At 47.0% G+C, this 27,241-nt stretch overlaps 1 protein-coding gene across 1 annotated transcript in view; it reads right to left on the bottom strand.

The window, feature by feature from the left end:
• LOC144268138 (monocarboxylate transporter 2-like) overlaps positions 1–26,731 on the bottom strand; it is a 48,609-nt gene extending 21,878 nt beyond the window's left edge. Inside the window, exons 1-2 of the mRNA XM_077822759.1 lie at positions 26,642–26,731; positions 21,838–22,097 (exon numbers count right to left, since the gene is read on the bottom strand). Coding sequence (XP_077678885.1) covers positions 21,838–22,054 — 217 coding nt within the window. The 5' untranslated portion in view covers positions 22,055–22,097; positions 26,642–26,731. The remainder of the gene's footprint in view (positions 1–21,837; positions 22,098–26,641) is intronic.
• Positions 26,732–27,241: the final 510 nt, after the last annotated feature.

The following is a 27,241-nucleotide window of genomic DNA, read 5'->3' as shown; positions in this document are numbered from 1 at the left end:
CTGCAGCATATCACACGTCTGTGCTCAGTGCAGCACACAACCCCAGCTGATTTTTGCAACTATGAAAAACAGAGATAAATACAACCCCACCCATTCCAATGTCTCTTCATGCACCCACCAGCCCGAATGCACCTCACCAGTCCAATATACCTACATTTCACCCCACCACCTTCCAGATGGGGTTTCTCACATGCTGGCAATCCAAAAAATGTTACATAAGTAAATCTTCCCCTGAAATATTCTGGGGAGCTTGAGAAAACATCAAACAGCTGAATACCATGGAATGGAATTAGAATCAGCTAGCAAAGGAGCCGGGACCCTAGCTACAGAAAAAGGAAACATGATTATTGCTTCGCTTGAGGCTACAGCAAAAATTAAATCTGTGACAACATCTCTGGGAACTGCTGGAGTTGAAAGGCAGGACCTGTCATTTACAAGCTATTTAGAGCACATGGATGGAATAAAGATACTGAATATTACCACGCGGAAACCAATTACAACAGCAATGTGCATAGTTCAGATCCCAAGCCCATATTCCTTGCGGATACCTGCGTGGCCAAATGTGCAGGAGCCGTAGGCTTCCTGTCCTGCATTCTGTGCTAAATCATCCCAATTTCTTGTAAGTAGGAAAGAATGTGGGGTTAAAATGAGCCTCTGTGATTTTTGCCTCTTAATTAATAGAACTAGGGGAGGACAGGGCATGAGAAACAGCTGGGATATCTCTACCATACACTCATAAAGCTGCCACTTACTTGCCTTGACCTTGCAGAAGAAACAATGCAAGCTCTGACAGATCCTCTGAAAAGTCTCAGAAATGAGGAAAAAGCCTTTGAGGTCTATTCAGCAGCTGTTGAGTGTGTCACCAATAAAGTGCACAGCTTTCAAAACACCTGAGATCCATCATTTTTAGCCCAATGCCTCACAAAGAAAGGGTGATCACCTGGTATCTTCTAATGAGGAAATAGAAGATAAAGCTGAATAAGCCTCTTATTAGACCAAAATATATTATATTTGGTAGATTGCTTGACATGGGGAATAGACATCAAGATTTTTGCAATGGATATTTTGCTGATAAAAATGGATGAACATTTCCCCCCCACCCCAGCTTAATGAGTGAGGCAGACAATTACATGACCCAGGAAAACGCTTCCTTCTCGATGAACTTTTAGTCTCCGTGAATTTCATTAATCCTCTGTCAAAAGAAGTGAGCCAGCAGAGGACATTCAGAGATGGGCCTGTTTTCCCTCTCTCTTCTGTGGAATTACCCCAGTATTACTCCATTATATTCAGCGGGGCTTCTCCTGATTTGTCCCCATGTAAGTGAGAGAGGAATTGAATCTGGACATGGCACAGTATCCCCTATGTTAAACCGTTCAGAGCATTCATTATTGTAGCTCCAACATGTAGTGGTCAGAGCATTTAGTGCTGCTGGAGGATACTGGAAAGCTATCCAAGAGCCACCACTTGGGTCTGTTCTTTACTGGTTCCTTCCTGTGAAACAAAGGAGAAAAGGATCCAGTGGAGGTGATTAAGAGATTTCCAAGATTTGCAATGTGAAGGCTCAGAAACGGAGATATACATTAACTGTTTTCCATTCCAGAATCCTGCAACGATGGGGAGGGGTGTGCACCAGCAAGATGTCCTGTCCTTCAGAAAACCTTATGGACTGGGGAAGAGCGGTCTATACTAAGCATTCCCTAAAGGACTATGGGAATAATGTCCACCCATCACTCCTGGAAGACTGATAGAATGTAAAGCACTGTATTTAGCCCACATAAATCATACCAGTTTAATGCCTGGCCTGCTTAAAAGATCTGTTTTCTCGTACCTGTGTCAGGTTTCCATTCATCGCTTGCTTGTACATAAAAGGCTGTGTCAAAGAATCAGATTTTGGTGGCAGCAAAATACAGTAACTTGCCTGCAGGAGATAAACGCAGGCACCTTCTCATTTGTTATGTTGTCCAATTACTTTTCACCTTGAGCTTTGAGTTTTCAAAAATGAAAGTGACTCTTTAAAAGGAGTTGTAAAAATCCACATAAAAGATCTAAATGACCTGGAAGCCCAAAATCCAGGCTACTACTGAGAAGGAAGGAGACCCAAATTATAGTTGCACTAACAAATACTCCTTTGGTGTTATTCACCATTCTGCAAAGCGCTTACTCAAGATCTGTCCCTTGTCAACACTGGATTAATTAGCATGTATGAATATTTATTGTTAAATAAATGAGCAGAAGAGTGACACGTGGTGGCAGCTCTGACAATTAAGATGACACTGGTGTCAGCCACCATTCACTCTGGATAAGAAAGGTGTTCGTGTGATAAACCTGGATTGAGACAATAAAATCATTTCTTTTAAAAGCTGAAGCAAATGTTATGGGGCTGGTAAATTTTAATGACATTAACACTATCCAGTGTTGTGATGCTAATTTGTGTGCCATACTTCTGAGATATAGAAGGGTGGAGTCTCTCACCTCTTATCAGTCTGCCACTCAATGTAAAAAAAGAGGAAACAGTTTTGAAGAGACAAAGGATCCTAGCTCTGATCTACTGGATTTATGGTTTTACATTTTAATTTCCAGGATACATGTCCTACATGCATGGGCTCAGATGGCATGTTCAAAAGCTTTGGGCCCAATTTTTTTTTTTTTTTTTAATGTCTAAAGTTAGGCTCCTAAATTCACGTTTAGGCACCACAATAACTGAACCTCTGTACTTTCCAGAGCACCGAACATGCAGCAGGTTTAACTGACTTCAGCGGGTGCTGCTTAGAAATTCTGAAACATCAGACTGCTCATTAGCATGCTCACATTATTGACATGACAGCCTAACTTTAGACTCCCAGTTTTAGAAAATCTTGGCCTGGCATTTTTGTGAATTCCACTCCCCCCACCCCCCGATCTTTGCTGAAATTTTGACAGAAATATATCCCCCTCATAATCTATCTCAATCCAATGTCTAAATGCAGAAAGCTAGTTTGCTAAACCACTGTGACACCTATTTGCTGACCTCAGAAGGCTTTGCTTTACATCCTGCTTGAGTCTACAAGGAAGCTAGTTTTCTTCATACATGTTTATAAGGGTTCTTTGTCTACATCCACAGCACTATATAATCTGGCCTGAATAAGCAGGGCTAGTAGGTCCTGTTCGAGACACACTTAGGGCTAAAATAGTTGTAATATGGCTAGTCACCACGAATTGGGGGGGCATGGATCAGCATTCACGGCAATACCCGTACCAAGCCAGGGAAGCTAATAATCGAACCAGCAGACCAAATTTGGTGATGAATCCTGCTCACGTGCCACCTGAGGCACATCGCGCATATGCTAAGAAGACCACTAATTGTGTTAGCAAAGCTTTGGGAAAGCCCTAGCAGATCTTTCTTGCCCACATTTGACACCATCTGTCTAATGGCAACCATGTGGCTGCAATTGCATCACCAGGATGAAATTCATACTACACAGATTTAATACAATAAGCTTTAATACACTGGCTTTAAAATTTACTTTTTTGAACAGATTGTAATTTACCGCAATACCTAGCCCATCACTCCAAAGGGTTAACAAAAATCCCTTTGATTTTTTCCTTACTAGCACACAGTATTCTCCTTTTTTAAGTCTGTCACAACTCTGTTACGCCTGTCTGGTGGCCTTGCTAGCTGCACTGAAGGACAAAATGATAAAGCTTTGTGATGACGGAAGACCAAGAACACCAAAATATTTCACCTGAATCCCTGGTGCTATTATTGCTGTGAACTAGAATGGAGTTATTTAAAAAAAAAATAAAAAATGAAGTGCACAGGTAGTGACCTTGTAGGGCTGGAGTGGTCTGTGATGTTCAGTAGACGTGTACAAATTTACTGACCACCATCAATGACAGAGCCAAAATCATTATTTGCATGGATTCTTAATATAAATCAGCATTATAATGAAGATCCTTTTCTGGGGACTGCACCTCGACTTGGTGGGAAGGCTTATGTACCCCAACAATCCAGAGAGCTATGCTGGTGGGAGTTTTAGTTCCTGGTAGGGCCACCCACGCCGGACAGGCAGGGAGCAGAGGAAAACCAGCCGACTGCTCCTCCACACTTCCCACGACTTAGCCTTGTCATAGTGTCACAGGGTACGTCTACACTGCAAAGTGAGTCTCAGACCCTGGGTCAACTGCCTTGGGCTTGCGCTGGGAATCTAAAAATGGCAGTGTAGCTGTTCCTGCTCAGGCCGGAGCCTGGGCTCTGAGACTCAACCCCTCCCCGAATTTTACAGCCTGAGCTCCAGCCTAAGACTGAACGTTTACACTGCCATTTTTCGCCCTACAGCACCAGCCCGTGAGCCCAAGTCAGTTGACCCGGGCACTGAGACTCACTTCCGCTAGTCTTTTTTTGTTGTGTAGACGTATCCATTGAGTTTAAGGCCAGAAAGGATACTATATCATCTAGTCTGACCTCTTGTATATTACAGGCTGCTAAATGTTACCCAGCCATCCCCGTCCCAGGCCCAACAACCAGATTTAGACCAAAGAATTACAGCCCTCAGGAGACTAAACTATTGTCTGCTACAGGCAGAGAGAACAGTTAATACAACAAGGGAGCCTTTCCAGTAAACAGTACAATACATAGGGATGGCGAAGTCTTGTTCATGCCCTCTAAGCCATCTGATGGCACAGGAAGGATTCAGATTATAATGAAGTTATTTAACAGTCAGGGTTCTTGTTCTTACAGCAAGTTAAGGACTTAGTGGTAGACTTTTAAAGTATCTAGGTGTCTAATTCCCAATGAAATCAATGGGAGTTAGTTAGGTGTCTAAATGCCTTTAAAAATCTGGCCCGTAGTTCCGCATCCTTACAACATTTACATACATGCGTCTCTTTATTTACGGGAGTAGAGCCATTGAACTCAACGGGTGTAAAGTGAATTATGTGTTTAAGTGCTGGCAGGATTGGGACCTTAGATTCTGGGAATTAAAACATGACCTATAAATGCTAAACGGAATCAAGGTCCAGAAAAAACTACTCAGTACGAAAAGGCAACAGAATTAAAAGTCATGAGAACAATACTGAATAATGATTATTTATAATTATTTCTATTGCTGCGGGACTTAGGAGTCCCAGTCACGGACCAGGACCCCGTTGTGCTAGATGCTGTACAAACACTGAAAAAAAAAGATCATCCCTGATCCAGACACTTTACATCTAAGTAGAACAACAAGGTTTTTTTCAGCAACTGGCATTTGAGGCTTGGAACAGAGGAGACTAAGGGGGGATATGACAGAGATATAAAATCATGGGTGGTGTGGAGAAAGTGAATAAGGAAAAGTTATTTACTTGTTCCCATAATATAAGAACTAGGGGGCCACCAAATGAAATGAATGGGCAGCAGGTTTAAAACAAAAGGAAGTTCTTCTTCACACACTGCACAGTCAACCTGTGGAACTCCTTGCCTGAGGAGGTTGTGGAGGCTAGGACTATAACAGGGTTTAAAAGAGTACTGGATAAATTCATGGAGGTTAAGTCCATTAATGGCTATTAGCCCGAACGGGTAAGGAATGGTGTCCCTAGCCTCTGTTTGTCATAGGGTGGAGCTGGATGGCGGGAGAGAGATCACTTGATCATTACCTGTTAGGTTCACTCCCTCTGGGGCACATGGCACTGGCCACTGTTTGCAGACAGGACACTGGGCTGGATGGACCTTTGGTCTGACCCAGTATGGCCATTCTTATGTTCTTATTTCTGCAGCTACCCTCTCGTCATTCCAGTCCCTCCCTAGACATCACATCTTCAGAGATGGCCACAAGAAACGAGGCGATAATTAGTTATTTTTACATATACAATACAAAAAAATCTTTGTCATTGAACCAGCACTATGAAATTGAACACATCTCTATCGTGAGTCACCAGGTGATGGTATTCTGTAAATACTGACTTTCCTTCTCTCCTCCACTCCCCACTCCATTCTGTTGTTACCCTCAACTTGATACTAAATGGCTAAACCTAGCGCTTGATTCTCCATCACGTCCCTCTTTTGCCAGAATTTACAACTGCCCAAAGTGAGTGCAAATTATTAGTAGTTATTAAGGTAGCACCAAGAGACTCCCCAACTCACTGTGCTAAACTTGTGGTGAGACAGTCCCTGCAAACACACAGACATGGCAGTCAGAGGGCACAAGGGAAACAGAGGCACAAAGTGCAGAACAGTGGCAGGGCCAGGAACAGAAGCCAGGTGCAGGACTGTGGAGAATCAATCCCATTGATTATAAACTGCTCAGCGCAAAGGCCATGCACTTCTTTTTGTTTTTGTAGAGCGCCGGGCCTGGCTTAATCATAATTAGGCTTGGCAGAATTTGATTTTTATTTGTTTATAACAGAGAATATCAATGTTTATTGTTAAGCATTTTTTCCAATTTTTATCGATTTCAAGTTTCATGGTTGAGCAAAATTATGGATTTTAAGCATTTTTTTAAATTGTTATCAATTTAAATGTTCACACTTGTAGCAAATTATGGGCAGGGTGAAACAGTAACTATTTAATGACAGTAGACATTCAGTTTCAAAAAGTTTTAGCCTTATAATCATTCAAACACAGATTGTCAACATCACATGTCAAAATATATAGTAAATATTCTTAAATCAAACTCTAATAAATTCTCAAACAGCATTTTTCTTACTTTGCCTGTGTGACAAAGTTCGTCCTCTACCTTGATTGGTCTTGAGCTTATTGGCGGATTTGCTCACCTTGGAGCTTCACAGCAGCCCTCACTTTGGCCGTTTCATGAACCCATAGTCCAGGTCAACTCCTCCTGTGCCTGACCAGGAGTTGGGAGGTTTGGGGGGAACCCGGGCCGCCCTGTACTCCAGGTTCCAGCCCAGGGCCCTGTGGATTGCAGCTGTCTAGAGTGCCTCCTGGAACGGCTGTGCGACAGCTACAACTCTCTGGGCTACTTCCCCATGGCCTCCTCCCAACACCTTCTTTATCCTCACCATAGGGCCTTCCTCCTGGTGTCTGATCATGTTTGTGCTCTTCAGTCCTCCAACAGTATGCGTTCTCACTCTCAGCTCCTAGCACCTCTTGCTCCCAGCTCCTCACGCGCACCACAAACTGAAGTGAGCTCCTTTTTAAACCCAGGTGCCCTGATTAGCCTGCCTTAATTGAGTCTAACAGCTTCTTGATTGGCTGCAGGTGTTCTAATCAGCCTGTCCGTCTTAATTGTCTCCAGAAGGTTCCTGATTGTTCTGGAACCTCCCCTGTTACCTTACCCAGGGAAAAGGGACCTACTTAACCTGGGGCTAATATATCTGCCTTCTATTACTCTCCTATAGCCATCCGGCCCGACCCTGTCACACCTGTCTGTAAATTTCTATTATCATTGATGGAAATATTTTTTCGTCGATTTGGATGTGTTTGGTGAAATTGACATTTACCAACATTTACTGATTCCACAAACAACAACTCTAATTCACGGCTATCCGTGACAGTATTATGGGACAGATTGGATATAGGCCAGATAAGAAATAGGCATTACAAGCATGTAACAGTGAGTACCAAACAGCTGAGTGCTAATGCTGCCCACGGATTAGAGTCATCGATATACCCTGAAGTGGTGGTTTTGGCCAAGATCCTCAACAGTATTAAGTACCTAATTCATAGGCATTTTGTCTCTATTTAGACTAAGTTATATAGAACCTTGGGCCCCAATCCTGAACCCATGTAAGCACACGTGTATCTTTACTAACCCATTGGTTTCCCATGAGTAGAATTACATGCATAAGCATTTGCAGAATCCGCGCAGTGATTTGTTTCTGGAGAAGGTAATGCAAGAATTGCAGCACTTACTGCTGCAGCTGTCAAACCTCGATGACGCTAGACTAAACACGCTGGTAACAGACCCCTGCCGGAGCAGAATGCCTGCTAAAATAACTGCAGTTTGGAGGAAACATTTCTTGAACTGGAGCACGCACCGTATCTTTCTCCCTTTGACAGATCTGCATTTAAGTGGGGAGTTGAAAAGAGAGATGAAAATACCTATATGCAGTAGGATCATTGTAAAATGTTAACAAGCAGTGTGATCCAATGGATAAAGCTTGGGACTTTCGGAGTTGTCACCTGATGTGCTGAGCAAGTAACTTACCCTTTCTGCTTTTCCACCTGTAATGAGGAAAATACTATTTACATATTTGGCATAGGGGTGTCCTGAGGATTGATATTTGTACAGTGATTTGAAAGGTTAAAGGACCTGTTCCACGGCCCATTGAAGCTGATGGAATGATTTCAGTGCCTCTTGAATTAGGCCTAAAGTTACCTTTGCGCCTGATCCCACAGCCTTTATTACATGGGGAGTTTTGTCTGAGTTTGCAGAATCAGACCCATTATCCATAATGCCTTATGCAGTTGCATGTCCTTTCTATACCCCTCATTGTAAATTATAGTACTAGCAGCATAATACAATGGAACAATAAAATTCTGGATTAAAATGTGCAAGGTCAATTGTTGACTTTCAACTTCCCAAGTCCAATACAAGCCCAGCCTTGCTGTTTTAGCAGATGCTGTATTAAGAGTTTACAAGCTTTGCGAGAGAAAAAAAAACATCAAATCAGGGGATCTCCAGAATTAGATCCTCTGGCTTTTTCTTCCAAGTTCAAATTGATAAATAATAAATTTTGACAGTAATAAACACTGCCTGGCTCAGGGATCACAGGTTTATTCAAAAACAAATCACAATTTCTTTGGAGTTTTCAGACACTGGCTTGTATGTTCCTGTATCTCAAAACATTCAGACAGTGATTCTCAAAACAGTAGCATAAATATTAGTTTGTGGACATTGCCTTGATTGTCCTTTGGTTTATTTATTAATTGTAGTACAATAGCAGCTAAAGGCTCTAAAAGAGACCAAGATCTCATTGTGCAAGGTGCTGTACAAACACACAGTTTTGTTTTTGCTCTCTACTCATCATTAAGAGTATGAGGAAACCACAAGGACACAGCTAGGGTCCAAACAATTGTCATTAAAAACATACAAGGCCTACGTACATATACACCCTGCTACTCTCTTAGGTTCTGGTGGCTTCTGCAACAGAAGACAGAAAGGAATCCCTAACTATTTAAAGGGAGACTACCTAATTCCTATAAACTACAGACACACATTGTATACAATCCAAACAGACAACAGTAGCATTCCCATTTTACAGATGGGGAGACTATGGCACACAGAGATTAAACAGTCTCCCAAGGATTTTTCAGCAGAGCTAGGAATCAAACCCAAGTCTCTTAAGTGGCTCTTCTGTGCCTTAACCCCACAACCAACCTTCCTGTCACATCATCCATGAAGACACTGGTTCCATTAAGAGCCATATCCTATCACTTTGCTCATATTTTTCACCACATTCGTATCTGTGCTTCACAGGTGCAAACACCTGCACAAATTCTAATGCATTCTAACAGTGAGCCCCAACAGGTAAAAGTAATACTTTGCATATATATAATAGTAATATAAATAGTAATACTTTGCATATATATAATAATACCTCGCTGGCATATATTGCTTTTCCTCTATAGCTCTCATAGTGACACAGACCTACCTTGTGAAGTGCTAGCTCTGTTTTGAAGATGAGGAAACTGAGGCACAGCGAGGGGAAATGACTTGCACAAGGTCACTCAGCAAGCCTGTGACAGAGCCAGGAATTGAACCCAAGTCTCCTGCATCCCAGTCGAGCGCTCTCAATTGGACTATTTAAAAGACAAGTGGAAGTGCTAGTGGGCATGCCATACAAGCCCTCAAGTTTCAGTGGAGAGCACATTTTACCCCTTCTGCACGCTTTGCCTCGGAGCATGATGAGCATATTTAACGAGAAACTGCACCAACTACCTCAACAGGTATTTTTAATAGACTCTTTGGCCAGTTAGACCCAGACACCTCATGTGATTTTGGCTGAGAATGGCTACTCTGATAGACCCCCGCGTTGCAGAGCAATGGCTTCTCTCAAATGTAACAGTGAAAGGTTGGAGCACCGTTCCAGCAAGGATCGTCAACTTTGTTAGAAACCACATTGCTTGGCGTAAGGCTTCCAGAACAGCTTTAATCCTCAAGAAGGAGGATGGTCCAGTGATAGGTAGGCCATTCGTCTGGTTTGAAGCTGGACAGTCCTGTTTTGGAGTGGTTTGTTCCTTGTCTGGCACCGAGACAAAACCAGGTATGGTTTTGTCCAGTATTTCGCATGGAGGGACACACTGTATCATGCACAGAGGTCACGCCAACAGGGGCAGTGCAGCACACTCTTCAAAATGGCGTCTTCCGTGTGGCTTGACCTTGCACCTTCCCATGTGTACCAGAATGTCCGGTATTCTGGGGATGCGTCAGTGGCCACCCTATCCAGTAATTAGGCCGATAGCCAGGGACTCTGGAGACCCCCATTCAGTTCCTTCTTGTTCTGTGGACCTCTAGTGTGACTTTGCGGATCTGGGCCTCGGTTACTTGTCCAAAGGCATTTAGGCGCCTGTTTCCCATCTGTAAAACTGGGATAATACTTGGACTGTGCTATGCAGGAGGTCATAATGGTCTCTTCTGGCCTTAAAAATCTATGAAAAATTACAAGCAGTTGGTTAACTAGTAGTGTTAGAACAGTGCCACGGGAGGAACAGATATGGAGACTGAACGACCCACTCTCTGGATCAGGCCACTGGAGGGACAACTGTCCGCGTACTGACTGTTCTGTGGCTAGAAAAGAGGTCTGTGAAAGACAGACCAAATTCCACACTCTCTAGGCCTGTCAATCTAGAGCCAGCAGTACAATGGGCACAATTATGCAGGATATTGCGTGCCCTCAACTCCCACTGATCACCGAGTGTTCAGAATCTGCTCAGCACTTTGCAGCCTTCACCCCCGGACTCAGGACTAAAAGGCCACTCCTAGTCTTTGAGTCCAAGTCCTGCTATTGCAGGCAACCCCTTCACAGAATCCCATTCCTAAGCTTATTGAGTTCCATCTTAAAACAAAGTCTGTTGTTTGCCTCCCTGAATACACATTAAGGAAAATGTAAATTGTTTATAAAGATTAAACACAAGTATTCCATTTCTTCAATCTTATTTCCCAAAACCAGGGCTGCTTTGATATTATGGCCCAGCCCCACAGCTGCTATAAATCAGCAATGCTCCACCAAAGTCAACAGATCTACACCGATTTCCACCAGCTGCGCGTCTGGCTTGGCGTATGAAAGAAGTGCCAGAAAACAAGCTCTTTCTGATTCACTTGTGAAATGTAGACAGAGAGCATGGTATAATGTAAGCAGTGAAAGAACACCTTTATAATGAGGATCATGTCAAGGCAATGAGAGACAGCAGGCTGAGGATGTCTGAAAATAAAGGCTATTATTAATCAGAACATCAGTGTCTCTACATTTTGTTGAAACATACAGGGTTAGTTCCTCAACTGGTGGGGAACTGACTTCAATGGAGCTATGCTGGTTTCCAGCATCCCACTCCAATGCCTTTCAATCTGCTGTACAGTTATTTCGCTCTATCAGACTTAGAAATCCCATTTAAAGAAGTCTTTCTCAAGCACTGCTACCACTTCCATCTTCGTCAGCATACAAGCAGGCAGTTACTCAAGCCGATAATCAAGGATATCCTTCTGTTCTCTATTAGCCCCGCAGGATTAAGAGGAATTCCATGAAGGAAAGTTGCTCAGGGCCAGGTGCCAGTGGAGGACAGTGACCCGTCAATGAACTGAGATGAACAAACAGCACAGAACTGTTGACTTTGAATAAAGCTTTTGATCTACATGGCTGGATCCCAAATAACTGCATTTGGCCCTTTCGCTGCTGTAAAACATAGCGAACTTTGGGTTATCATACATACAGGGCTGCATTGGCGCGGGGGTTCGAACAGAGCCACACCGCTCCAGGGGGAGGTTGGGTAGGTCTTGTGCCTTGATTTCATTGCTAAAAGGCTGATTGTTGAGGTGTGAAACTAGTCAGTCCTCTCACTTCCCTCAAGGCACAGTATGGACATACACTCTTTCTCATGCTAATACCAACTGGATAATCTAATTTAATTCAGTTTCACACTAGTCAGTTACAACATATTTACACTGGCATCCAGGCAAGGTTACTCCCTATCCATTTTAGACTGCATTGTTTTACAACACCACAACAAGACACCCCACATTCACCCCATGTTTCAAGCAGGATGAATATATGACCGAAGCTTGCAAAAGTGACCAATGATTTTGGGTCCCAACTTGAGACACTGTGAAAGGGCCTGATTTTCAGAAAGTGCTAAGCACTCGTCCTCTGAAAACCAGGCCTCTTTAAAAGGGTCTCAAGTTGGGTGCCCAAATATACAGATTTGGGGTGGTGGTGGGGGGGGGAAGGTTTGCGAAGATACTGAGGGAAGATCAGATGTTGCACCGGCAGCCAGCTGAGCAATCCCTGTCAGGAGGTTGAAGCCACTGGTAGATCTTTGGGTCAGATGAGCCAGGGCCACTATGCTGGAAAGGTTGTGGCAAAAAATGCCCTTGAACCTTGGCATTCTGTCAAAGGAGTGTTATTGCCTTTCAGTTCTGTTTCTTGGTCTGAGTCAACCACAACGACTCAATGAGGTGAGAGGAGCAGGTCATAAGAAGATATTAAAGTTTCATGAATCTTCATTTAGGCTAAATGAATATTTGGAGACGAGTTACCTCTTCCTACAGTGTATATTAGTATGGCACTAGGCTCAATTATAGAAATTACAGCAAGATAGATTTGATTATATGAAGTATAACATGACCCAATGGCTAGAAGCTAAAAACAGACAAATTCAGACTGGAAATAGGACATAAATTTTTGACACAAAAGTAATTAAACAATTGAACAACAGACTAAGGGTCGTGGTGGATTCTCCATCACTGACAATTTTTAAATCAAGATTGGTTGTTTTTCTAAAATATCTGCTCTAGGAATTATTTTGGGGAAGTTCTCTGGCCTGTGTCATACAGTGGTCAGACTAGATGATCACAATGGTCCCTTCTGGGCTTGGAATATATGAATTTATTATTCCATTCAAGTTTGTATTTCATGCCCATCAGTGCAATATCTAGTCACCTGTGATGGCTTGGATTTCTCCTACTTTGGAAACAGCATTATTTAAAGTTCTCCACTGAGGACAGGATACCATTATCGGTCAGAAAAATAATAAGCACTGATGCCAGCATTTGGTATTATTTAGAGAAGACCCTGAACCACAGAGTACAAATCTAAATCCAGACACAAGCTTCTCCAAAGTTCAGGGCAGTTGCAGTCTAGAGTTCTGGGTTGACCTTTCTGAGGCATTTCAGAATCTAGCTCTGGGTTCCGTCTCTTGCATTAGTAACTACAGCAAATGTTACAAGATTTTTGTTCTGTTTTGCTGGTTGAAACATATTGAAATTAGAAATTCTGATGACATTTTCATCAAAATTTTAATAAGACCAGCAAACAGTAGGTTACATTTTTGTGAAAATTACATTTTTTAAACCAGCTCTAGTAAAGTGCACATATAAAAAAAGCTTATGTTCTTACTTTATTATTTCAATTAAAAAAACAAAGTTACAAAACCTGATGTCAAACTACTAACTAGCTTGCATAGTAAAACAGGCTTTATTATATTGACTTGCAGAGAATTGCAATAGCTGCTTTAGCAGAACAAAACTCTGAAAACTCATACAAACTGGTGCCCTGTTCCTTTAATGACATCTTCTAAATCACTCAAGCTGTTTATGTCAGCCTGCTCTAGTGTTAAATACCCAGTCAATCACATTAGATGTGTTAAATACACTCCGGGGCAAGTGTGTTTAATGTTCTGTAAACTCCCACTGCTACCTTGTCTGCAGTCACTAAGCAATTTGGCATCACCAACTTGAGGAAAACTGAAGCAAACATAAACCCAATGCAGGAATGGAGAAGGGGAGCAGAGGACAAATAAATGTACATAATTCTAAAGGATTGCAAGGCAAAGGTGAAGGCCTTGATCATACAGCTGCTCCAAAGATGGATCTCTATGCATTCATTGACCCTGTGTTACAATTGTGGTAGCAATTCATATGTAACATTTAAGATCCTTTCAAAGGGACAGTTAGCTAATTAGGATAAAATGCCTTCCATTCCAAGGTCCTATTTAAAGAGCATACACTGTATTTTAGCCCTATTGTTTTGAACAGTGTAAGAGCCAGAAGAAAATGAATTGCAATGTAGGAACATGGGAATTGCCAGATTGGATCAGAACAGTACTGTATCTAACCCAGCATCTTTTCTGCAACAGTTGCCAATCCCATGTGTCAGAGGAAGGTGCAAGAAATCCTGAATTTAGCAGCTATGCAATAACCTACCGTGAAGGAAAGTTTCCTTCTGATCCCCAATAGTTAGAGGTTAGATTGACCCCTGAAGCACAAGGGTTTATATCCCCCCCAGAACTCGTTTCTGGTTTACCACTTATGATTCTAACTGGATATTTTCATTACCCAAATAAATATACATGCCCTTTTTAATTCTGCTAAACTCTTGCCCTCATTGATATCTTGTGGCAGTGAGTTCCACAGCTAATCGCATACCTGACATTCCCCAACCACCTAATCTAGCCTACGTCTCCACAGTGTGGACGTCCCCATAGTAGCACTTCCACTGAACGTGTACTGATGTCAGGGCCCGAAACCTGCGCTGTCTGACCTAGTGGTTGGAGCCAGGAGTAGTGGTTGGAGTCAGAATTGTGGTCATACCAAGGGTGAAAGCTGGAATCAGCAACTGGGTCAGGGAGTGGTGACAGGGTCAGGGACAAGGTGTGGTGGCAGGAACAAAGAACAGGGCGAGACAGCAAGAACAAGGAGCAGAAACCAGGCAGGGAAGCAAGGAACTTGGTCTCAGAGGTCTAGGCAGTAACAGGCTTAGAGACTAGTTGCTCAGATGAGGGATGGGACAGGAACAGGAAGCTTTGCAACCGGTGATGCCCAATCAGCCGGCTGCCATTAGTCATCTGACCTGGTTGAGTCAACCTGTGCCGCTCCTGGTAGCGGAGTGTTAGCAGCATTTTGCTCAGTGGCACAGACGATAAGGCTCCCACTCGGCGGGCCTGGGTTTGAGATGTGGGCTCCTTGACAGGAGATTCATGGACAGGAGGCCAGCTTCCCCCCGGAAGCCAATGGCAAGGCTGCCACTGAATTCCCTCCGGGGGGGAAGGGGTGTACACTCCATCTGAACTCCCCCTTCATCCCCCTAGTGGTCAAACCAACCAAAATGAAGAACATTCCAAGAACCAAGAATATACCAACATGACATCTTGACTACATCGAGATGCACCAAGGCTTATAAGCCAGTCACTGTCAAAGCCAATTTTAGAAGTGCTCAATGAGCCTGTTAAGAATGCTGGAGACACAAGACAGTTTATGTGAACAAACATGGCTGTCGCATCACACTTTCTTTTTAAGCAAGAGATACCACACACTACAAACTGGAGGCCAACATTAAGTGCATTGTCACTTATTAACCCTGAAGTTGGACACTGTTTCCGAACAAGACCAGCAAATGCTCACTATCTTTCTGCAAGAAACACAACTGACTGGTTAGAAGCATGCCATGCAACAGTGAAAAACTCAGCAGCTGAGAAAATGAAGAACTCTCACCACATTCAAAAAATTTGCATACATGGCTGATGAATGCACCGATGCAAATAGACATCAAGTATTAAGTCATTGTATACATTATCTTGATATCATTGGTAGACCAGTAGATGCATTTCTAGATGTGCAGGTTATAGAAGACACATTGGCTGCATCTGTGACACTCCACATCTTAGAAGAGTTAAATGCTTGTAAACTGGACCCCAAACAGATGGCTGCTTGAGCATTTGATGGAGCTGCAAATTTCCCTGGAAGCGGGCTGGCCTTTGGGGCGCCGTGCACAGGGTTTGCCTGATTCCCACCTGACCTGCCAAGAGCCAGTTGGGCTGACGGAGGCGGCAGGCAGCAGGCAAGCAGCAGCGTCTGGAAAGGGCAGAGGGACCCGAGCTACAGCAGGGCAGTTGGATGATCAGCCTGGTGACTCCTCTGGAGCAGGGGTGTCCCTCCTCCCCCTGCTCCACTGCCTTGTGCAGCCAGTGATGCTGCTGTTCTGCCCTCTCAAGGTCCCTTCCAGTCCTATGATTTTGTGATTTACTCAACTAGCACTAGTACGAGCTGCAGAATCTTCAAAAGGCATTTAAAGAGTTATAAATGTAATGTCTTTGTTATATTCTTTTTTGAAGAAGAGTCCAAAAAGACTGAACATCTTGGAAAAAACAGACAATTCTCTGGGATTGAAGTTCAAATTAGTCCAAACTGGGAAAACTTGCTGGCTTTCCCATGCGCAATCCTTGGCTGTTTTCTTAAAATTAATGCAACCATTATTACTGGCTTTATCTACCAAGATGGGACGGATCTAAGTAGTGAGGCTGGTGGGCTATGGCTACTATGTTCAGAGAATACAATCGTCTTTCTCTCTGATAAGTCTACTGTTAAGACTTGGTCATTAAACAATGCCATCCAGGCATCTGCTACAACAGTCATAGATCTTTCTCCAGCAATAGAAGCTACACTTGGATCAATCAGAAAGATATCCATTGAAAACGTACTGGAAGAAGCAAAGACATCAGCCCTGAAGTTGACTAATGAAGGCCCTTATATTGAATCCTTAAGTGAAGAGGACAAGAAGTTTCAGAGTGGTAGCCATGTTAGTCTGTATCAGCAAAAACAACGAGGAGTCCTTGTGGCACCTTAGAGACTAACAAATTTATTTGGGCATAAGCTTTCATGGGCTAGAACCCACTTCATCAGATGCATGGAGTGGAAAATACAGTAAAAGGTATATATATATACATAGTACATGAAAAGATGGGGGTTGCCTTACCAAGTGGGGGGTCAGTCTAACAAGATAATTCAGTTAACAGGAAATGGGCCACCCTCATTACCACTACAAAAGTGATTTTTCCTCCCTTGGTATTCTACTGTTAATTGAATTGTCTCGTTAGACTGACCCCCAACTTGGTAAGGCAATTTCCAACTTTTCATGTACTATGTATATATATATCTGCTACTGTATTTTCTACTCCATGCATCTGATGAAGTGGGTTCTAGCCCACAAAAACTTATGCCCAAATAAATTTGTTAGTCTCTAAGGTGCCACAAGGATGCCTCGTTGTTTTTTCAGGACAAGAAGCGTTTGTTAAGCCAGCTGAAAAAGTACACAGACTTGATTCTTACAAATCTACAACAGCAACTTCTGGATTCTACTCAACCTCTATGTAGCTTTTACAGATACCAATCTTATAAAATATAAAATACCAACAGTTTAGTCAGGGGTGCTGAGAGTGAGGGTGCTGAGAGCCACTGAACCAAACTGTAAACCCTGTAGACAATGGACTCCACTGCAAGACAGGGGGATGCAGCAGCATCCCCAGCACCTATGAGTTGAGTGAAGTGAGGCATTACCAGCAATGGGGCTGCCAAGTGATCAGGACAACACAGAGAATCTGATCACAGAGTGGAATGTCATACCATGAATGAACGAAGATTTGACTTCAACTTCTTTACTACCATCTCTAGTGGCTCGACCTGATCTTTGTGCTATGTTTCCTGGGATGAAAGAAATGGGAACTCATCTCTTGCTACTCTCAGTCACAACAGCTACAGTTCAGCGTTCTTTTTCTTCATTGAATAGAATTTTGTGTTCTGAAAGAAGTCGCCTTCTGCCTGATCATGTGAATGAACTAATGAGCAGATCAATTGAAGGACTGGAAGTACTGGACACATGAGAAGCCACCAAAGATGAACACATTGCATTCGAGAAGTTTGTTAACAGAGTTGTGAAAAAGTACAACAAGAAACCAAGAAGAATGTAGAAGGCTTGAGTAGCCAACTTTAATTTGCGTGATTTTAAAAACAAGAGTTAAATCTAATAAAATGGTCATGAAACATTTTTCAGTTACTATGTTGCCATACAACTCTACATTCGCTCTCACAGTCTCACTCCTCGGCCCTCACCTCACATAACACATTGTGGGCCACATATGTGGCCCACAATGGTAAATAGGTTAAGAACCACTGAGTTAGAGAGCTTGTTTTTAGCATCTAAGATGCCTGATTATGATTACAATGTCTGATGGTCAGTGTCAATGGTTTACAGTCAAGCTGAAAGGGCATATCAAGAGGGGTCCCACAGAGATTTGTCCGGGGTGCGGTTTTATTCAACATCTTCATGAATGATTTGTATAATGGCATAGAGAGTACACTTATGAAGTTTGCATAAGATACCAAGCTGGGAGGGGCTGCAAATGCTTTGGAGACAGGATTAGAATTCATAATGATCTTGACAAAGTGGAGAAATGGTCTAAACTACATAGGATGAAATTCAATAAGAACAAATGCAAAGTACTACATTTAAGAAGGAATAATCAATTGCACAAATACAAAATTGGAAATTACTGCCTAGGAAGGAGTACTGCAGAAAAGAATCTGGGGGTTATAGAGGGTTACAAACTAAATATGAGTCAACAATGTAATACCATTGCAAAAAATAAGCAAACATCATTCTGGGATGTGTTAGCAGGAGTGTTGTAAGCAAGACACAAGAAGTAATTCTTCCACTCTACTCCATGCTGATATCTGGAGTACTGTGTCCAGTTCTAGGCACCACACTTTGGGAAAGATGTGGACAAACTGGACAAGTCCAGAGGAGAACCACAAAAATTATTAAAGGTCTAGAAAACTTGAGGAAAGAATGAATGAAAACATTGGGTTTGTTTAGTTTGGAGAAGAGATGACTGAGTGGGGACATGATAACAGTCTTCAAGTAAGTAAAAGGTTGTTATAAAGAAAAGGGTGAGAAATTGCACTCCTTATCCACTGACAATGGGACAAGACGTAATGGGCTTAAATTGCAGCAAGGATGATTTAGGTTACACATTAGAAAAAACTTCCAAACTTCCAAACTGTCAACTTCCAAACTGTCAAAAACAGGTTAGACAAACACCTGTCAGGGATGGTCTGGATAATACCTTGTCCTGCCTCAGTGCAGGGGACTGGACCAGATAACCTAGCGACGTCTCTTCCAGTCCTGCACTTCTATGTTTATTTATCAATATCAATACAAAAGGATTAAATGCACAGCAAATTATGAGCATCAAGGGGAACAAAGGAACCTCTCACAGCACTCCCCAGCCCCTGCCAAGTCATGCATTTCATGTATGGGGAGACTACTGTGGTGAGGGAGAAGGGGGTTGGGCAGGGTAGCTATGCCTGGGGTTGGTGGGACAGAGCTTCAGTTGCCAAACTACTACTCTGTGAACATCACCCCGACCTCTGACCTTTCAAAAATTATACATCCTTCCTGTGAGTTGGCGCTAATGGGCCTGCATGTTTCCGAGCACTCCTCTGAGGTGAGGAGAGCCCTACGGGCCCATGGAAGGATGTGCCCAGGTCCTTGCAAGGCTGGGCTCTATGGGACTGACCCACTGGAGTCCACTGAAAGACTCCCATTGATTTCAATGGGCTTTTGAATCAAGCACTAGGTCAACAAATACAAGCCCTAGAGCATTCAGCATGTGTATGCCTTTAAACTTCCCAGAGTGCATTAGTCCACGAGGGAGGAAAACTGTAGTCATTTTATTTTTAAAGAATGCAAAGGGACAGTTTATTGCCATAAAAAATGGGAGAAACCACCTGTAATATCTATTCAGGATTCAGTATTGACATGCCGTTACATTAGTTTTATCAAAGACTGCCCAGGTTGTTCACAGCCTGTTATGATGGAAGTAGCAAAAAGTAACAACTACCTAATACGCTCTGTTCAGTGAGCTGATGAGGGTGACTAGCTATTGCTATTGTATTACAGAACTTACAACCGGTCCCAACAAACAATAAGCTACAATTCAGGGGACTGCTTCATTTATTGCTCTGCCCAGTGTTTGGCTTTGCCCAAACACCATAGCCAGCTACTCCTATTGACTTCCATGGGCATTATATCAAGGCCTTAGACATTTGACAATGCTACTCCCAAAGACATTAATGCCCTTGCTGTACAGGCCAAATTGTTTCACAGCTGCCCTCTTGATTGAGAGAAGTTACCCATCGAGGCCAAAACAAGGAAAAACATTTCCGGCACGCTGTCAAAGCAGGCATCCTGTGTCTCCTTCACACTTGGGAAATAAAGTGGGGCAGGCTTTCATTGGCTCCTATGGATGGAACTCAACAGGTGCTTTATCATAGGCAGAGAGGGTCAAAGTCCAAGTTCCTGCCAATAAAGGGCCAGAAGTCATGTAAAATTTGCTCTGGGTATGTGAAGCCAGACAAAACATGAGGTCAAACAGGTTGTTCTCATAGTGTGTAGCAAGCAGAAAACTATCTCGGTATCATGTACGCCGCAAATTGGGGCAAAGGTGAACAACCGTGTAATGATAAAAGAGGACACCCAAAACATCACACGTGCCAGGAAAACCCTGCATGTTCCATCAGACTGAGCAGAAAACTTACCAGACTGCACTGCCGTAGAACAGAAGAGTGCAGTTTCAAGGGTGCATTGAGCAACGCTGCTAAACCCCAGACATCCTGCGCCCTCAGTACGATCACTCAGGCCAGTCACCTGCAAACACCCGAGGCCGCTGGGCATGGCACGAACTTGGTGCCTGGGGCTAATATTTTTTAGGTTTGAGTCCCACATCCCATGTCCCTCGACTCAGTTTGATATTTTCCAGCATTGACATACTTGGTTTTTGCTCATTTCTTTCAGTCCTTCTGCCCTTCTGGCATTACAGCCCCACTTCTCCCCATCCCTGACCATGCAGCCCAAGTCCCCCCACAGCCGCACTCCCCTCTCACTACCCCACTCCACCTATGTTCTCCCACACACAAACAACCGTGCTACACCCATGCTCTCTCCTTCCACGGCCACCCTGAGTCCCCATATATTGCACCTGTTCACACAGGCAATAGGATGTTGAGGATGACAGCTCTGAATGGAGTCCATGGGGGACATTGGAAGGATAATGCACATTAATGTTGATAACTGGCCATGTGACTTACCTATCAATACTGATATCTACCTATTTAACAAAACAGGGAATTTCCCCCAAACAAACACTTGGTTGGGTCAGAGTTAAGGTTGCTCAACAGCAAATTCTACAAAGACAATCGCTACCAAGCAGATCTATAATCACCATAGCTTAGCTCTTAAACATACTGCAACATTTAAAAGTCTTAGAACAAGACATAAAATAAATACCACAATGCTTTATAAAAGGGTAAAATTTTCAAAAGCACCTACCTGACTTCGGAGGCAAAGTCTTATTTTCAAAAGGGACTGAGTCACTTCAGAGCCCATTTGAAAGTGAATGGGATTTAGGCTCCAAAGTGCCCAATGGCCAGAATTTCAAAGGTTACGTAGCACCTAAAGATGCAGAAAGGCACCTAGCAAGATTTTCAAAGCTGCCTAAGTAGATTAGGTGCCTGACTTCCATTGAAATCAGAGTTAGGTGCCTAATGTAAGTGCTTACAAAACCCATTAAGCACCTATCTGCATCTTTAGGCACCTAAATACCTTTGAAAATCTGTCCCTAAATCACTTTTGATACTGGCATTTAGGCTCTCAAGTCACATTTTGAATTTTTTACTCAAAGCAGCATCTTAAACATGATCTGTGCAACACAAGATTTTTGATTTCATTATCCAAGTACAGCTTTCTAAAAGATGCATGATACTCCAACACACACATGAACAGAGTGCAACCAGAATCTACAGTTTCTTTAATCTGTAGGTACCTGTACTCCCTTATTAGAAGAAAACAAAAACAACTGGGTATTTCTGATGTACTCACCTCCACCATAGGTAGTGGCCAACATAATTGAAGACACCCATGCAATCTCACTGTAGGATGTGCCAAAGAAATCCTGGATTTCTTTGAAGAAGATTGCTATGGCTTTAGGAAAAGCATATGAAAATCCAATGGAAATGAACGCTCCAAATACTACTGCCCAGCCCCATCCCCCATCAGGAGCGGTGTAGGCTAGGCCTGTGTTAGCTGGAGGCGACATGGCCAGGCTAAATTAAAGCCCAGAAAGCACTCCTCTGGAAGCCCTGAAAAACAAAGTGTACACACACAAAGTTAGTCCTCGGGCAAGTTCTCCACAGCCAGTTCTCTCTCTCTCACTCACTCACTTTATCGCGGTGGTCAGGGTTTGGAAAATTTGCAACTACGAGAGCAGAGTCAACAGAAATTTCAAACACTGTTTTAGAAAAACACAATTCCTAGATAAATCACATTGTAGGTTATTCAGGGCAATGGATAGCAGCTAATTCTAAATCTATTAACACCCCCTCCCCTAGTGACTCTACCTGCCCCACTCGCTTTTACCTAGGACCGATGAGATACCAGGCATCTCCATAATTATTCCTTTGGAGGTGGCTATTACTTAAGACTAAGGCCAAGATTTTGTCACGGAGGTCACAGAAGTCATGGAATCTATGACTTTCAGAGACCTCTGTGACATTTTCCACTTCAGCCCCGGGATGGCGGGGCTACAGATGCCCAGTCGCCACAGGTGGACCCCGGAGCTCCCAGCTGTGGGCCCGCAGCTCCGAACTGCCACAGGCAGCTGGGGGGTGGGGGGGGAAAGGGTAGAAATACTGTGGGTAGCCCCTGGAGCCCCAGCAGCGGTGAGTGCTGGACCCTCCTCCCTCCCCATTTTGTCAGTTATTTTTAGTAAGCCAGGGACAGGTCACAGGCTTCCTTCATTTTTGTTTATTGCCTGTGACCTGTCCGTGACTTTTACTAAAAATATCATGACAAAATCTTAGCTTTACTTAAGAATAACAGCCCAAATTTTGACCATTTCCACACCCCTTTGCAACTCCAGTGGCTTCAATTGGCTCACTCTGGGATGCAAATCCAGGAAAAATTCCTTCTGTGTTTAACGTTCCACTCTTTTGGAAAGAACAGAATTGTCTCACTGTATCTCCTTCCTACTGCTGTGTGTATTCAGGGAAAACCTGAACCCCCCCATCATCACCACCACCACCACCACCACCACACATAAGCAGGAAAAGGCAGAAAGGGACCGCTTGAAAATGCCACCAGGAGCACAAAGACAGCGTGACTGCTACAGAACCACCTGTGGGAACATGCACACTCAACACACACATGCATGATCATGCACACAGAGTACACGTAGGACACGTGCACACACACAGAACACACCAGGGGCAGATCAGATCAAAGGATTCTTACTCAAGGACCTTATTATGTGCAATGCACATGCCTGAAGAACACAATAGGATATGCATATGCAAAGAATACCTCGGCATCCAAAGAATGCACGTGCACATAGAACACACAGCTCATGCCTATGGAGTACACATAGAACAAGTACATGGGAATCACATACACACCCAGCACACATGCAGGCATTGTGAATGCACATGGATACACAGAAACAATACAAGAAACATGCACATATAGTATACAGATGATCTGTGACATACACAGGCACACAGCACACAGATGACATCAGATACATCGCTTAGGGCACACACGGGACTCATATGCACAGGGCACAGCAATAATACATGGAGCACATGGGCGTATGGAACACACACAGTGCACAGGCTACACAGATATGGGGCAAACACCCTGGACTTACACACACGGCACTGTACACAGAGTGCACCCCCACAGGTACATCCATATGGCACAGTGATAACACATGAAGCTCACATGAATGTGGCACACACAGGGCACACGAGAAACAAGCCGGTTACTGCACCTAGCACGCACAAGCAGGCAGATGCGTGTGGCACACAGGCCGCGCACAGGGGGCACAAGCAGGCAGATGCGTGTGGCGCACAGGCCGCGCACAGGGGGCACAAGCGGGCACGTGCATAGGGCGCACAGGCCGCGCACAGGGGGCACAAGCGGGCACGTGCATAGGGCGCACAGGCCGCGCACAGGGGGCACAAGCGGGCACGTGCATAGGGCGCACAGGGCGCGCACAGGGGGCACAAGCAGGCACGTGCATAGGGCGCACAGGCCGCGCACAGGGGGGGCACAAGCGGGCACGTGCATAGGGCGCACAGGCCGCGCACAGGGGGCACAAGCAGGCACGTGCATAGGGCGCACAGGGCGCGCACAGGGGGCACAAGCGGGCACGTGCATAGGGCGCACAGGCCGCGCACAGAGGGCACAAGCGGGCACGTGCATAGGGCGCACAGGCCGCGCACAGGGGGCACAAGCGGGCACGTGCATAGGGCGCACAGGCCGCGCACAGGGGGCACAAGCAAGCACGTGCATAGGGCGCACAGGCCGTGCACAGGGGGCACAAGCGGGCATGTGCATAGGGCACACAGGCCGCGCACAGGGGGCACAAGCGGGCACGTGCATAGGGCGCACAGGCCGCGCACAGGGGGCACAAGCGGGCACGTGCATAGGGCGCACAGGCCGCGCACAGGGGGGGCACAAGCGGGCACGTGCATAGGGCACACAGGCCGCGCACAGGGGGCACAAGCAGGCACGTGCATAGGGCGCACAGGCCGCGCACAGGGGGCACAAGCGGGCACGTGCATAGGGCGCACAGGCCGCGCACAGGGGGCACAAGCAGGCACGTGCATAGGGCGCACAGGCCGCGCACAGGGGGCACAAGCGGGCACGTGCATAGGGCGCACAGGCCGCGCACAGGGGGCACAAGCGGGCACGTGCATAGGGCACACAGGCCGCGCACAGGGGGCACAAGCGGGCACGTGCATGGGGCGCACAGGCCGCGCACAGGGGGGGCACAAGCGGGCACGTGCATAGGGCGCACAAGCCGCGCACAGGGGGGGCACAAGCGGGCACGTGCATAGGGCGCACAGGCCGCGCACAGGGGGCACAAGCGGGCACGTGCATAGGGCGCACAGGCCGCGCACAGGGGGGGCACAAGCGGGCACGTGCATAGGGCGCACAGGCCGCGCACAGGGGGGGCACAAGCGGGCACGTGCATAGGGCGCACAAGCCGCGCACAGGGGGGGCACAAGCGGGCACGTGCATAGGGCACACAGGCCGCGCACAGGGGGGGCACAAGCGGGCACGTGCATAGGGCGCACAAGCCGCGCACAGGGGGGGCACAAGCGGGCACGTGCATAGGGCGCACAGGCCGCGCACAGGGGGCACAAGCAGGCACGTGCATGGGGCGCACAGGCCGCGCACAGGGGGCACAAGCGGGCACGTGCATAGGGCGCACAGGCCGCGCACAGGGGGCACAAGCGGGCACGTGCATAGGGCGCACAAGCCGCGCACAGGGGGCACAAGCAGGCACGTGCATAGGGCGCACAGGCCGCGCACAGGGGGCACAAGCGGGCACGTGCATAGGGCGCACAGGCCGCGCACAGGGGGCACAAGCAAGCACGTGCATAGGGCGCACAGGCCGTGCACAGGGGGCACAAGCGGGCATGTGCATAGGGCACACAGGCCGCGCACAGGGGGCACAAGCGGGCACGTGCATAGGGCGCACAGGCCGCGCACAGGGGGCACAAGCGGGCACGTGCATAGGGCGCACAGGCCGCGCACAGGGGGGGCACAAGCGGGCACGTGCATAGGGCACACAGGCCGCGCACAGGGGGCACAAGCAGGCACGTGCATAGGGCGCACAGGCCGCGCACAGGGGGCACAAGCGGGCACGTGCATAGGGCGCACAGGCCGCGCACAGGGGGCACAAGCAGGCACGTGCATAGGGCGCACAGGCCGCGCACAGGGGGCACAAGCGGGCACGTGCATAGGGCGCACAGGCCGCGCACAGGGGGCACAAGCGGGCACGTGCATAGGGCACACAGGCCGCGCACAGGGGGCACAAGCGGGCACGTGCATGGGGCGCACAGGCCGCGCACAGGGGGGGCACAAGCGGGCACGTGCATAGGGCGCACAAGCCGCGCACAGGGGGGGCACAAGCGGGCACGTGCATAGGGCGCACAGGCCGCGCACAGGGGGCACAAGCGGGCACGTGCATAGGGCGCACAGGCCGCGCACAGGGGGGGCACAAGCGGGCACGTGCATAGGGCGCACAGGCCGCGCACAGGGGGGGCACAAGCGGGCACGTGCATAGGGCGCACAAGCCGCGCACAGGGGGGGCACAAGCGGGCACGTGCATAGGGCACACAGGCCGCGCACAGGGGGGGCACAAGCGGGCACGTGCATAGGGCGCACAAGCCGCGCACAGGGGGGGCACAAGCGGGCACGTGCATAGGGCGCACAGGCCGCGCACAGGGGGCACAAGCAGGCACGTGCATGGGGCGCACAGGCCGCGCACAGGGGGCACAAGCGGGCACGTGCATAGGGCGCACAGGCCGCGCACAGGGGGCACAAGCGGGCACGTGCATAGGGCGCACAAGCCGCGCACAGGGGGCACAAGCAGGCACGTGCATAGGGCGCACAGGGCGCGCGCAGAGGCACGTGCCTACGGCACACAGGCGGTGCAGAGCGCACACGCGGACCCCCACGCAGGTGCCATGTGGCACACAGGCTGTACAGGCAGGCCACCGGCAGGCCACGTGCACGGGCAGCCCCGCTACCGGCTCAGCTCGCTAGCAAGTTCCCAGCTGGAAACACCCGGCCAGTCCCGTCCCCGCGCCAGCCGCTTGCCGGGCCGGCCACTCACCTGCGCGCGGAGCCTGGCACTGCGCGGGCGGCGGCGGCGGGAAAGCGCCAGAGCGGGCGGAAAATCTCAAGGCAACCGGCGCGGGGGGACGGGGGGGGTACAAGAAACCCCCCGCGGGGGCGGGGCCGGGGAGCAAGGTCTCTCCTCCAGCCTGCCCGGCCCAGACCCGGGCGGGGGGGGGATTCCTAGTGACTCCCTTGCCCTGGGATAAGTCCCTCCCAGTCCCACCCCAGGCGGCAGGAGCAGCGGCTGTTCACCCTCCCCCCCCCCAACACACACACAGGCCGTGCCTCTGCATGGGGCTGAAAATCGCACCCCCAGCCGGAGAGCAAGCCCCCCCCTCCCGCAGCCACGCAGGGGTGCAGGCCGGGGGGGGAGGCGGGGGGAGCGTAGCTGGCTTTGGAGCGGCGGTGCAAATGCGCCCGCGGTTGCATCAGTTTTATTGCGCGCGCTAAAAGGGAGCCCGGCCCCTGCCGCGCTGCGGGGCGGGCGAGGCGCGGAAGGGAAAGACTCGGCGCCCCTTGGCCGGCGGGCTTGGGGAGCTCAAGAGAGCGCCCCGCGCCTTCAGAGGTCTTTGCAGAACGGGCACCACGCTTCTCC

The sequence above is a fragment of the Eretmochelys imbricata genome, chromosome 7, assembly GCF_965152235.1.
Source record: "Eretmochelys imbricata isolate rEreImb1 chromosome 7, rEreImb1.hap1, whole genome shotgun sequence".
NCBI classification, from domain to species: Eukaryota; Metazoa; Chordata; order Testudines; family Cheloniidae; genus Eretmochelys; species Eretmochelys imbricata.
This window is presented reverse-complemented; position numbering and strand designations above follow the sequence as displayed.